Source organism: Cucurbita pepo, chromosome 1 (genome assembly GCF_057944985.1).
Source record: "Cucurbita pepo subsp. pepo isolate OVF chromosome 1, ASM5794498v1, whole genome shotgun sequence".
Classification (NCBI taxonomy): Eukaryota; Viridiplantae; Streptophyta; class Magnoliopsida; order Cucurbitales; family Cucurbitaceae; genus Cucurbita; species Cucurbita pepo.
The window spans coordinates 16,004,161-16,017,684 of record NC_141798.1 but is presented as its reverse complement, the minus strand read 5'-3'; the positions used below and the strand labels follow the sequence as shown (position 1 = coordinate 16,017,684).

Below are 13,524 nucleotides of genomic sequence, written 5' to 3'. Positions count from 1 at the left end.
AAAAATAGAGATATTTTAATCTATTTACGTGGATAAATTAAAAGTTTTAATAATATAGATATTAGAGGACAAATATGAATGGAAAGAAATATAATTGAGGTGATAAATTTATATATATATATTTTTTGTATTAATGAGGCGGATATTTAATGTAAATATAAATATAAAATAATATCGAGAGGGAAGACAGAAGAAGAAGCCCTCTTCTTCGTTGCCATGTCTGCTCTCACATGCATAACGACAAAATCATTCTAAGTTTCAAAACAAGATAATTTATTTATGTTTTTTTTTAATCGATTTATATCATTAAATTTAGTTTCAAATTAGCTTATTATCATCTAAATAAGAGTATCAAGAGAAGATAAAAATCATTTATATTAATAAAAAAATTGTAATTATTTATTTGATTTTATCATTTTCAAATCTTTTAAAATAAAAATTATTCACATATGAAAAATATGTATTAACTTCTTTTGAACAAAATTCTAATTAATGGTCTAAATTGATATAATTATAAAAATTAAAAGCTTTAATTAATTCAATTATTATATTTGAATTATAAGTAATACATCTTCTTAATTTAATCCATAAATTTTGAATAGTTTGAACAAGTTGTTATAATTTTATAAAATTCTTATAAAATGTAGATAAAGATTATTTAGAAAGTAAATTAAATAAATTTTTTCTGTTTTTTATTTTTTGAAAATGGTATGGGCTGTGTGTGGGTCGTATAGTAATATTAAAGAATAGGAGGGGTAGAATTAAAATAAATGTTAGGTTGGGGACTAAAGAGCGAGGCCGGGACACCCCATTATCATTTATCGCAGTCTTTTAAATGTGCGGCTCCAGCGTGGCCACGCGAGTTCGTCGGTAAGATGATGGACGGCTGTGATTGAATATTTATTATTAATCATGCGCCGCCGCTCCACTGAAGTTGAGTCTTTCATGAAAGTAATCAAATCGAGCGGCGGAGAAGTGGTCCTTCGTTGACACTCTGTGTTTATTAATTTCCGTTAATTGTCCACGCTGTGAAGCGTGCTACCTTTTCGCACGTGTTGGGTCCCACCTATTTAATGCATTCCCTCACCAAAAAAAAAAAAAAAAAAAAAAAAAAAAAGTTTAAAATTAAAATACCAATATATTTTCTTATATTTTTGCAAAAAAATGATTTTAACTCTATATTCCAAATGCTTCTATAAATATAAAATTGCTATAAGGATAACTACTAATAACTAATCGTATAAAACACTTTGATCAGTTGTGGTGGTTGGCGAAGTAGTCTTTGGTGGGGAGGTGACGACAAACAACAAAGAAATTCAGTGGTCACACAACAATCGATAATAGTTGGCAATGGTATCTATCAATAGTGATTGCCAACAACGGTGGTTGACAATTGTAGATAGTAGTGAATTTGACTTTGTCGAAGTAGAGCGCTACATTTAGATGAGGATGGAAATCAACAATGAATGGATCATAGAATTAAGTTGTAACGATAACGATGATCGCAAACAAACCGTGCAAGGGAGATGAGTTGAGATGGGTTGAGACGCAAATGATCAATGCAGTAGAGTCGCTTCCTTGAAACTAAATGTGAAACCAAAGCTACATGAGTTAAACATGAAACTAAAGCTACACCACGAGCTTTCATACCATAACGTGTTTTGAGTAACATACGTGGAAAATAATTTAATATATAGAACTAAATGAATGGAATATTAGTGTAATGTACGTAAATTTCTTTTTATATAAAAAAAAAAAAAATAGTGCATCCAACTTTTTTTTGTTTTTAAATATAGGATAAGAATAATGATGTAAACAAAAATTATACATGAAGCAGCCTTTGTGTTGGGTTTATCTTGATTCTTTAATTATAATAATATAAATATGTTATTTAAAAAAAATAAAAATGGTAACTTTTTTAATGATATGAACATTATCCCACTTCAAATATATACTTTTATATTTGAAATCTCTATGAATCTAGACTAAACTCTACAAAATGGAACATTTTATTCTTGGATACAAAGCCAAAGATTGCTTGGAGGCTCAAATTGACTATCTTATGAGAAAAAGGAAGAGAAATGGAGTAGATAAAGCAATGGAGATGCATTATAATTCCATGGTTCATGGACAAACATGGCGCCGTAATTGTCTCAAATTAAGATTAAAGATTGGATAACAACTAAACACAAAGATTAAGTAACGTTACATCCCATCCTTTACTTTACTTTCTAAAAGCTTTTCCAATCAATTTGTTTCAGCTTCTCTCTTGTTCCTCAAGTTAATTAAGGAACATTGAATTTATAATTTTTTTCTCAGCTTTTTTGGTCCATGATACGTGAACCATTTTTAATTTAATAAAAAATATATATATATTTCTTACCTTCCTTCATCAAAAAAATGTAAACATATTAATTAGATTTTCCAATAGTTTCGGATAATTACAAATCTATTTCCCTCCTTAATTAAAGGGATTTTCACTTTTTTTTTTTTTTTTTTTTTTTTTTTTTTTTTTGTTATGATATAAATATTTGTTGGGTAAGAAAAGAAGACATGGAATTATAATTATTTTAGGAAAACATCAAAGAAGAAGGTTAATGAGGTATGATAATAATAATAATAATAATAAGAATAATGAGAATGCATGGAAAAATGGTAACGTAAACACATGATGGTCTGAATAAAGAGGCAGCACCCCATCTCAACTCCGTGAATAAGGGAAAAAGAAATTGCAATAATCCACATTTTGACTTTCTTTTTCTTTGGAGAAACAATTTCAAACAACAAACCATATGCCATTTGATTCAATCACTAATGCTCTCCATGTTCTTGCAATCAATACTCTCAAACTTGGTCAAAATATTGCAGATTTGGGTTCTTTTAACTTTATTTAGCTCTTGAAATTCACCATTTTTTTTTTTAATTTTATTTTAAATTCTTGTATTCGAAAAGTAATTAGTTGTTAATTATGAAAAGTTAGTCGGGTTCGTTTGTATGCTTCATCCAATCAAAAGGGAGGTAAAAGAGAGTTGGTGTTTGATGAGAATTATTGGAAGAAATCCGCACCATATGTAGCTCTTAATTTTACTTTGTTTGATATCTAGAAGAAATTGTTCGAGTACATGCATATTTTCGATTCTACATCCAATGGTTAACTAGACAACAATTATATTGTAGCGGTTTTATTGAATACATTCCTATACTTATGAGGGAGCGTTCTATCTAATTCCTTACGCTCATCTGATTTGGTTTTTGAAAAGTAAGCCTATAAATATTATTATCACCTATTTGGAGGACTTAATCGTACTTATACTCAACCAACGGTTGAAACTAAAATAAAAAAGAATTACTAAGAATTTTTAAATACGAAAATAGAATTAAAATAATGAAAATGGTAATTATAAATAATTAAAGAAAATTACTTGCAAATTAATTGAATTGAATTGTGTTTCTCATTTAATTAAAATTTAAGTCTATTCTGGATGCATTTTATTGGGCCTGGCCCATATATGTTCAGGCCTTTCGGCACGAAATGACCCGTATTATTATCTATTTAATTACGTACAGTTTGCCTAATAAAATTGATTTCTTCTCTAGCTTTTTTTTTATTTTTTTTATTTTTTTAATTTGAATAAAATAGGTGCCAGAAGGTAAATGGCTAACCTAACTATTTCTGTAAATGTTTGCTGAATCCACCACACCTAAATGGTGGTGAGAGTTCTCTTATTTATAATCATTTACAGAATACAGAAATATGGTAAATTATAAATAATATGGAAATAGCGATAAAAGGAAAGAACAATAAATGAATACAATATATTCGCCTTTAATAAAATGACAAATATGGTAACCTAAGGCAAATATCTAGATATTTGACTTATAATGAACGGTCAACTATCTTAACATATTTATTATAAATAATTGTTTATTATTTATAATAATTCACTATTTATGTAATTTATTATATATAGTTGTATTATGTATAGTCACCACCAAAGTTATGAATAACCTAACAATTCACCCATCTAATTGATACAATGAATTAAGAATTTTAATTTCGCTACCACAACACATTTTGTCAACATTTTGGATTCTTTACGACATCTATCGTCTCCAAATACATGTCACTTTCTTCTGCTAATCTGTGACCGAATGATGTTGTCTTCTAATGTGCTTTGTTTTTTAATGATATACTATGTTCTTCACTAATTGTATGACACCCTAACTAGCTATATAAAGAATCTTCTCACGTTACTTCTTGCCTAGTTCTTCTAAATAGTCCGTCATCCATAGCATCTTTTGTCCAGTTTAGCTATTGCTACATACTCAGCCTTAGTAAATAAAAGGGCAACACAATTCTAAAACCTAGACATCTAACTCACCTCAGCATTCATGACTTGCTCCCACTCGGTTGAATCCTCCACTTGTAAATCATAAATGAATGTGATGTAGAACTTGGACCCACCAAGTGATGAAACTGTAGATAGTCCCCAAACTTCTGTATAGATCATTTTAAACCATTCTTTGTTCGGTTCTCTGACAACTTTTGTGAAGCTAACTCGTTTATGTTTGCCCATAACATATCTCGAGAAAAACACTCATATCAACAGATTTCAAGCCTTTTAAAACTACTTTCACAACCAATATTTTCATTCATTTAGTACTCATATGTCTAAGTCTATTGTGCCATAGACTTTAACTAGAAACACTCTAAGCAACAACAACCATGTTTATACACCTTGTTGGGAGAGAAATGAAAATATGCACCTGAATCACAAATTGAGGGTTTAATTGGGCTAGCCACACTAAGAATTAGAACATCCCTACTATCTTCTATGAAATTTATAGAATCGTTATCATCTCTGGATTTGTGATTCTACTTCTTTTTTGGTTTTGTACAATCTGTTCGAAATTGTCCAACTTCTCCACAATTCCAATATGTTACATTTGGTTTGTTTGGACATTTTTTCGGTTTTTTTGATTTTGACTGACCGTGTTTGTTTGGACCATTTGAGTTACTTCTTCTCCTTCTGTCAAGATTAAGAGTACTGCCATATGAATCCCAAAGTTATCGTTTGCAATTACTTTCACTGAGAACAATATCTCGAACTTCATCAAACTTCAATTTCTCAAATTCTCAAATCCTGGAAATGGTTGATCTCAAAAACAAAAGTATCCCAAGACTCGGGTAAAAATATCAAAATCAATGCTTTAATTTCATTTTCGAAATTAGTTTTCACCGCAATCAGTTGACTTACAATCATATTGAATTCATTTATATGATTCGCGCTAGATCCATCTTCAAACATTTGTAGATTGAACAATCTCCGCATCAAACATACCTTATTCATAGCTAACGATTTTTCGCGCATCTTCACATTGCTTTCAACAAATATGATGTTATAATCGCCTTGATAATGTTGAACACCATGTTTATGGACAGTGTCAACTGGATCAATCATTGAGCTGTTGATCCTCGAGTTCCGCTGTTCCATGGTCATGGTATCCAACTTCACCTTAGACAAGGGTTCATGATGATTTTTCTGGTACAAATAGTCTTCAATTTGCATCTTTCAGAAACCGAAATTAGATTCATCAAACTTCTCGATTCCAACTTTTTAGTTTTCTATCTTCATAGATCGTGGTGAATCTCGCATATCTTTGATATCAGTTTTTAGGATCATACAATAAATCACACACTCAATTTAGATGAAGACAAAGAACAAGAGAGCGAAAATACAAGAAAAAATATTTGTTAAAAGTTTGTATGGATTACTTTAAGTATATACAATAATAAAGAGTATATACAATAATAAAGAATATAGAGAAATAAAATACATGTCAAAACATTGACTATAAAGTAAGTTATAAATATGTAGTAGAATTTATAACCTAACAATATAAAAGTGTATATATATATACCCTAAAGTCTTAATTTGCTAAACATTGAACAATTGACTTTAAGAAATAGAAACTAATTAGAGTTGGTGTTCAATTTATTGAAGGAAGAGAGTTCAATCAAGTTGTAACATTACATATTAGGATTAATTGAAACGTATTTCATTTTAAAGACAGATAGAGCGATGTGTGGCGCGGTCTGTACAGCAATGTCGGCGAAGGAGGATGGTGGTGGATGACTCTTCAGTGTTTGCGGCAACTGTGCGGTGGACTGTTAGGGCTGGGCGACAATGGCAATCGTCACCTACCACAGGTCGCGGAATGGGCAGATGGGAGCAATGACGCCAGTCGGTGGCTCGGCTTGTCGGTCTTTGGCATGAGGCGGTGGTGTTGGACTGAACAGGGGAGATGACAGATGGGCGGTTTCGGAAAATAAGAAAACAACGCTGCCAAAATGCACGGGGAAACGTGCGGACGATAAAGAGGGAAAGAGTAAGAGTCCCAACTTGGGGGCTTTAATCTGGGTGACTGACCACCGGTCCGCTTGGCTGGACCGGCTAGTCCAGTCCAACCGAACTCTTGGATTTTATTAAAATGTGTTTAAAAAATTTTAATTTTTACATATTTTTAAATCGTTTTATCCGTAGGTAACGATCATAAATCTATTAAATCTAAGCAAACTCACAGCTCTGCTCAAATATAAGAAGGGATGAATTATCTCAATAGAAATTAATTACTATATTAAACTACAATACAAAAAGATTAATGATTACATTACTAAAAAAACAAGGGCAAGATTTCCGTTAAAAATCATCACAAAATCCAAACCCTAATACCCATTTTGCTTTCCCTTTTACAGTCTCCAAAAAAAGAAAAAGAAAAAAGGAATTTTCTTTTTCAAATTAATTTAATTTCATTTAATTTTTGGAAACTCTATTTTCCTGCCTTAGTTTTGCAAAGTTTTGCCTTTTGGAGTTCGGCTTTATGGGCTGCCACTATTTTCCACGTGTCCTCCATCAATTCGTCGGTGCACCGGCGACCTGTCAATTTGACCTTTTTCCCCTTCGCCCGTGCCTACTTACATTACAGCACCTCTCTACCCATTCACATTATCCCACCTCACCGCACCCCGCTTATCCTCTTTTTTTTTTTTTCTTGAAAATATCAATTATTAAAATAATTACTTAAATTCCAAAATCCAACTTGTTCTAATAATGGTATTCCCTCACTTTTAATTTTAATCCCAATATTTACTCCAAAATGTATCCGTTAAATAAAACAAATTAACCCCTATTATTGAAACTTTGTCGGTAATTGGGGTTACTCATGATAATTTCAGACACATTCATGAGTTTAGAAGGTATAACTATTACTAATGTTGATTAACTATTTTAATTTTTTTATTATTATCAATATATTTTTTTAATTAAACATAAAATTTGGTTAATTTTTATAAGTTTCAATGCAAAGGGGGAGAGCCTGATTGGTTACCATTTGGATAAATAAATAAATAAATAAGCAAGCCCGACCCGAATGGAGGTCAAAACCCGGTCAAGAATGTCTTGCATTGGGACCCGAACATCATCCTATCACACCAATCCACGTGGCCTCATCCCTTTGGCGAACCCTCTGGAATCCAATGACGCCTTTTTTTCCGATATAAAATGAAGCACAAACCTTGTGTCCTCTGCATGTGCGCTAAGCCACTCCTCATCATTCACTAATATACACATACCTCACACCATGTCCACCTCCATTCCTCCATTGTTTCCGGCCGCTGCCGCTATTCTCCTCCTCCTTCTCTTTTCTCCTCCGGCAACAGCCCAACACGATTACCACGATGCCCTCCGAAAATGCATCCTCTTCTTCGAAGGCCAGCGCTCCGGCAGACTCCCTCCGGACCAACGCCTCAAATGGCGTCGCGACTCCGCCGTCCATGACGGCTCCACAGTCGGAGTACGCATTCCTGTTCTTTCCTCGTACACACTGGCAATGTGATTTATTTATTTATTTTTCCTCTTTTTTTGGTTGCAGAGAGATTTGAGCGGCGGGTACTACGACGCCGGAGACAACATAAAGTTTGGGTTTCCGATGGCGTTCACGACGACGTTGCTGTCGTGGAGCATTATCGACTTCGGACGGAACATGGGATCGGAGCTGGGGAATGCACTTAAGGCCGTGAAATGGGCGACCGACTATTTACTAAAAGCGACGGCGGTTCCCGGCGTGGTGTTTGTACAAGTGGGCGATCCTTACTCCGATCACAACTGCTGGGAGAGACCCGAGGACATGGATACGCTTCGTACTGTTTATAAAATCGATGGAGCCCACCCTGGGTCTGACGTGGCAGGCGAAACTGCCGCTGCCTTGGCCGCTGCTTCCATTGTCTTCAGATCACGTGATCCTTCTTATTCCAGATTGCTGCTGAATCGAGCCGTTTCGGTATGTCGCTTTCACACCCGATCCCAGTCCCCATCCCCTCCTACTATTTTAAAAATAAATAATAAAAAAAGTTACCGTCCGCAGTAAATGGGTATTAACCGTGTTTTTTGTTTTACTACTTTAGGTGTTCGAGTTTGCTGACAGACACAGAGGAGCGTACAGCGGGAGCTTGAGAAGGGCGGTGTGTCCGTTTTACTGCGACGTGAACGGTTATCAGGTAATGTATTTATTTAGTTTAAGATTAAATGTGGAGCGTGTGATTTGGTTTAGGGAGTTAGAGATGATTTGAATGTGGGGCGTTGGATCAGGACGAGTTGCTTTGGGGAGCAGCGTGGTTGCACAAGGCGTCAAGAAGGCGCGTGTACAGAGAATACATTTTCAAGAACGAGGTGGTGCTCAGAGCTGGGGATACCATCAACGAGTTTGGTTGGGATAACAAGCACGCGGGAATTAACGTCCTCATTTCCAAGGTCTCTTTTACTCTTTTACCCCTCCCAAATATTTTTTAAAATATATATATATATATATATTCCTGACCGTTGCGTAACTCGATATCGAATATTATTACCGTGTTTCCTGTTTCCGGTTTGGTTCGGGTTTTTTTTTTTCAATGGTGACGTGGGTGATCTCAATCGCCACGTGGCTTTCAGGGGTTTGATGGTCTTCCCATCTTGCTGCTGCCGCCCATGGTTAGAACATGGGATGAGCAAAGGGATGCATGTGATGTGATGAAAAGGAATGTTAGTTGGCAGTGAGGGAAATAAAAGAAGGAATTATTCCAAGTACTAAATAATTAAATAAGGAATAATACTAATAATTGTATGTTTACAATTATTGGATAAGGTGTTTTTTCGAGGATAATGATAAGGGCATGGAATTTATGGGATTGAAATGGTGAAGAAGCATTTTATCCTCTGCCCCCATCATCATCATCCATCCATCCATCCCCATTGAAATAAAAAGTGATGAATATCCCGATGATGAAGTGAATAGGAATGGGCAATTTTGTGATCTCTCTTTCAACTGGGATGGGCCCCCCACCCGGATGAGTGGGTTACTGGTGGATTCATGTGCTTAAAGTCTGTGAACTTATAGTTCCTTCACATGTGCTTTACTCACTTTCTTCTTCACTTTGATTGCGACTTTCTTCTTTTCAAATCCAAATAATTTATATTCCTTCTAAATTACAAATATATAACTATTAATTACTAAACCAAATCTTAATCTTTTTTATTTAAAAAAAAATGGCAGGAGGTGTTGATGGGCAAAGCAGAATACTTCTCATCTTTCAGGCAAAATGCAGATGAGTTCATTTGCTCAATTTTGCCTGGAATTTCTCATCCTCAAGTTCAATATTCTCCTGGTATTAAAATTATTTATTTATTTATTATTATAGAATTATAATTTAGGATTGAAATGAATTGAATTGAATATATAGGTGGGTTGATATTCAAGGCTGGAGGAAGTAACATGCAGCATGTTACCTCCCTGTCTTTTCTACTTCTGGCTTATTCCAATTACCTTAGCCACGCCAATCGTAATGTAGCATGTGGCGCTTCTTTAGCATCCCCCGCTATGCTCCGCCAACTCGCCAAACGTCAGGTAACCTAACCTCATACTTCATTTTATTTTATCTTATTTTAATAAAAAAAATAATTCTTCCTTTCTTTAAATACAATGTATGGAACTATATAAAAACACTATATGCCCCACCACACCCATTATATCCCTCCTACCGACATGTCGTTATGGGGTCACATAATTACTTTTCTAATCCATCTATTTCTTTATTAATTAATTTTTTATTTTTTATTTTTCTATAATATAAAAAAGCTGGTGGGGCCCACCGAAATCTAGGGTGTCTAATAAACAAATTAAAAAAGAACCAACGGCTAGAGTTTGTCTGGTCTGTGGTTTAGCTATGTTTGTTTATTTGTCTGTGAGTGCTAATACCCAAAACAGTGTATTTTTTTTTTTTTAATACGTTGGATGTTAATAAATTTAACGGCTATGATTTCGTGGACCCGACAAGTTTAATCATCAATCACACGTTACTCCCCCCCAGTACTTCTGACCAATCGGGAACATAAAAGTTACCTTTTTCCGATTTCTGATTTATATCGGGTTTCGTTTTTTGTTTGGGTCCCACCAGGTGGACTATATTCTAGGCGATAATCCACTACGGATGTCATACATGGTTGGATACGGTGCGCGCTACCCTCTCAGGGTCCATCACCGGGCCAGTTCCTTACCGTCGGTTCGGGCGCATCCTGGTCGAATCGGATGCAAGGCGGGTTCGAGGTACTTCCTGAGTCCGAACCCGAACCCGAATGTGTTGGTGGGAGCGGTGGTGGGTGGGCCCAACGTGACGGATGCGTTTCCAGATTCGAGGCCGTTTTTTCAAGAGTCGGAGCCCACTACGTACATCAATGCACCGTTGGTGGGCCTGCTGGCTCACTTTTCGGCCCATCATTGATGGAAACGGAGAAACGTGACGTGTGTGTACGGTGTAGGAGAGATATTATTATTGTATTAGTAGTGTAGTGGTGCGCGAAGGTCACCCTGCCGTTTGTTATTTTCCTAAGATTATTCCATATGTTCTATCAATTCCGCGATTAAAAATGAACGCTCTCATTATTATAATATTTCTTTTGCTATGTTATTACAAAATTATAATATTGTTTTTAATTTACTTCATTCTCGTTCACTTATTATTATTATTTTTAATGAAATGGGTTTCATTTTATTTAATTTTCATGTAATTTATCAAATTCCAAACTAATTCATTACAAATTTTAAATTAAATAGACTAAAGTATGACATAATAAAGCTTAAAAAAATTGTAAGTTGGAAAGAAATAAAAACTTTTTATAAAGGGAATAAAATAATTAAAGGATAAGGATAAAAAAAAAAAAAAAAAAAAAAAAGGAAAACAAAAGGTGGGTTTTGGTGGGTATCAAAAAAGCACAAAGGAGCAATATAAAAAGTGGAAATTTGATTGGAGTTGGTGTTTGACCAATGACAGAATATAATAAAATACTCTCTTTTTCTTTCCCTTTCCCTTTGTCTTCTTCCTCCTTCTGCCACACATTTTGTCCACTTTATGGCCATTGCGTATTAGTTATTCTGCTTCTCAGTGTCTGAAAGAAGAAGAAGAAGAAGGTCTTTCTCCCCAATTTGATGAGGTTGTAGTGTTGGTGGGTGATGGAGGGAGTCGAAATGGAGCTTGAGCGGCGTACTAAGTTTCTAAATGGCCTTATTTTGAAGAAGAAGGCGGTGGAGCAGCAAGACCAGCCCCATCCTCCTCTTAATGTTCGCGTCAGAGCCTCCGATATGTCATTTCCCTTGCAGAATCGCGCTTTTACCTCTGCTCGTCAACTCCTCGATTCCATGCCTGCCAAGCTCGATACCAAACGCCTCGCTCTCGCCCTTAAAAAGGTAACCCAAAAAAAATGCGTTTTCATGGTTGCGATTTCCTGACAGCTGCAGCTTCGTTATCCAGTTTTCTTTTCGAACTTTGGGTTAGAGAGTTTTTTCAGGGGTGGTTATTGGACTGTTTTGAGTAGTGCCTGGAAGGTGTTTGATGAAATGCCTTTTTTTTTTTTTTTTTTTTTTGGTATGAACTAAATTTGTTTATGGGATTTTGAATGTGAGATTTCTGGGATCTCTTCACTTTAGGCATACAATTAATGGGTTTTCTGTTTCATTGCACTTGTTTCAGTTGTGATTCATGGAAGTACTCGGAAATTGAAGGGGTCTGTCTGAATTTAATTAACTGGCTCTGGTACCCTGCATGGGTTTTACCTAATTCTAATTGTAGGTAGCAAATTAAATGTCCTTTATTGCTCTACGGTCCTCTCTAGACTTACACTTCCGTATAGGGAAAGTTGGGGGCATGGGGAGGACGACGGGATGCCATGAAAAAACATGTGCACATGGCAATTCCAGTGGGAATTTGCTGCCCACCATTAATTCCATCATAGCTTGGCTTGGCCAGAGCCTATATTCATGACAACATTATAATTATTTACTAGGCTGAAACCATCAAGAAGAATATTCTTGTGCTTGGGACAAAGTCCATTCAGTGTTCAAGTTGGGACTTTTTTGTTTTGTGTTAGCCTCCCTATGATTTAACATTTGAAATCTACTTTCCCAGTCTCTAAACACATAGTTCCTAATGTTAGAATCTGTTGACTTAGCAAAATAACTATAAGTTATTAACTTAAAGCAATTTTAAGATAATTATTTACTTTTATTGATTTTAAAGTTTAGGAAATCCATTGAGAAGATTTGTTAATAGTTGCTTAGAAGAAAGTTTAAGAACTTGAGGAGGAGGATTAGGAGATCGGTTATGCAATCTCCACTATAAATACTTATGAAAGGTATGTTATTTCAACAATAAAAAAAGAAAATTAATAAAGCATAAGTGCTTAAGGTTCCTGTATTCAAAAGCTCTCTTCCCAGTTTTTACGTATGGAAAAATGTGCCTTTCACGAAAGATATTGACAAAGTGAATGTAAGTAGCTTTATGGTTCACTTCAATTTTTTTCATTAGTATTGAAATAAGACTAACTTTAAATGTTTGTAGGATCAAGCAATTGTTGATGGTTTTAGCCGTGAGTAATAAGCAGCTTAATACCCCAAAAAGTTAAGAATATTAAGATAAAGTTTGATGGTAATAAGGTTTTACTGGGTTTTCAGGAATTCGATTCCTCCTATGGTCCTGCTTGGCATTGCATTGTGGGAACTAGCTTTGGCTCCTATGTAACACATTCTCTGGGTGGCTTCTTGTATTTTTCAATAGATAAAGTTCACATCCTTCTCTTCAAAACGTCAGTTGAGCCCCTGTCGCGTGCAACCTCGTTAAAAGATTGAGTTCCTCAATTCTAAATGAGGATTGAACAGCTGCTGAAGTCATGAGCAAGAACAACCAGGTTCAGTCTACTACTCTTTTTGGTTGTATCATTGACTTTTATCTTCTTTAAAAAACAGAGTGTGCAGGTGATGTGAGTTATTATGAAATTTTGTAATGTGCAGTCCAACATCTAGGATTTCTGATGTTATAAGATTTTATGTTTATGTTAACTTCTCGGTTTAAGGTAGTAAATAAAAAGCTTTGCTACAATTCTCAGTTTTTTTTTTTCCTCCCTAGTCTATCAACTAAAAGTTTCATTACATAGATTG

General features: G+C 34.9%; 2 protein-coding genes across 2 annotated transcripts; both read left to right on the top strand.

Moving 5' to 3' along the window:
- Nucleotides 1–7,574: 7,574 nt before the first annotated feature.
- GH9B1 (glycosyl hydrolase 9B1) lies at nucleotides 7,575–11,037 on the top strand. Its single transcript, XM_087122246.1, has 7 exons — nucleotides 7,575–7,854; nucleotides 7,933–8,340; nucleotides 8,465–8,557; nucleotides 8,649–8,810; nucleotides 9,592–9,703; nucleotides 9,779–9,942; nucleotides 10,493–11,037. The coding sequence occupies exons 1-7, from the start codon at nucleotides 7,642–7,644 to the stop codon at nucleotides 10,814–10,816; spliced, it is 1,476 nt and encodes a 491-aa protein (XP_086978372.1). The 5' UTR covers nucleotides 7,575–7,641; the 3' UTR covers nucleotides 10,817–11,037.
- Nucleotides 11,038–11,447: 410 nt separating this feature from the next.
- On the top strand, nucleotides 11,448–13,465 carry LOC111794668 (uncharacterized). Its single transcript, XM_087122257.1, has 2 exons — nucleotides 11,448–11,778; nucleotides 13,042–13,465. The coding sequence occupies exons 1-2, from the start codon at nucleotides 11,545–11,547 to the stop codon at nucleotides 13,213–13,215; spliced, it is 408 nt and encodes a 135-aa protein (XP_086978383.1). The 5' UTR covers nucleotides 11,448–11,544; the 3' UTR covers nucleotides 13,216–13,465.
- The last annotated feature ends 59 nt before the right edge of the window (nucleotides 13,466–13,524 follow it).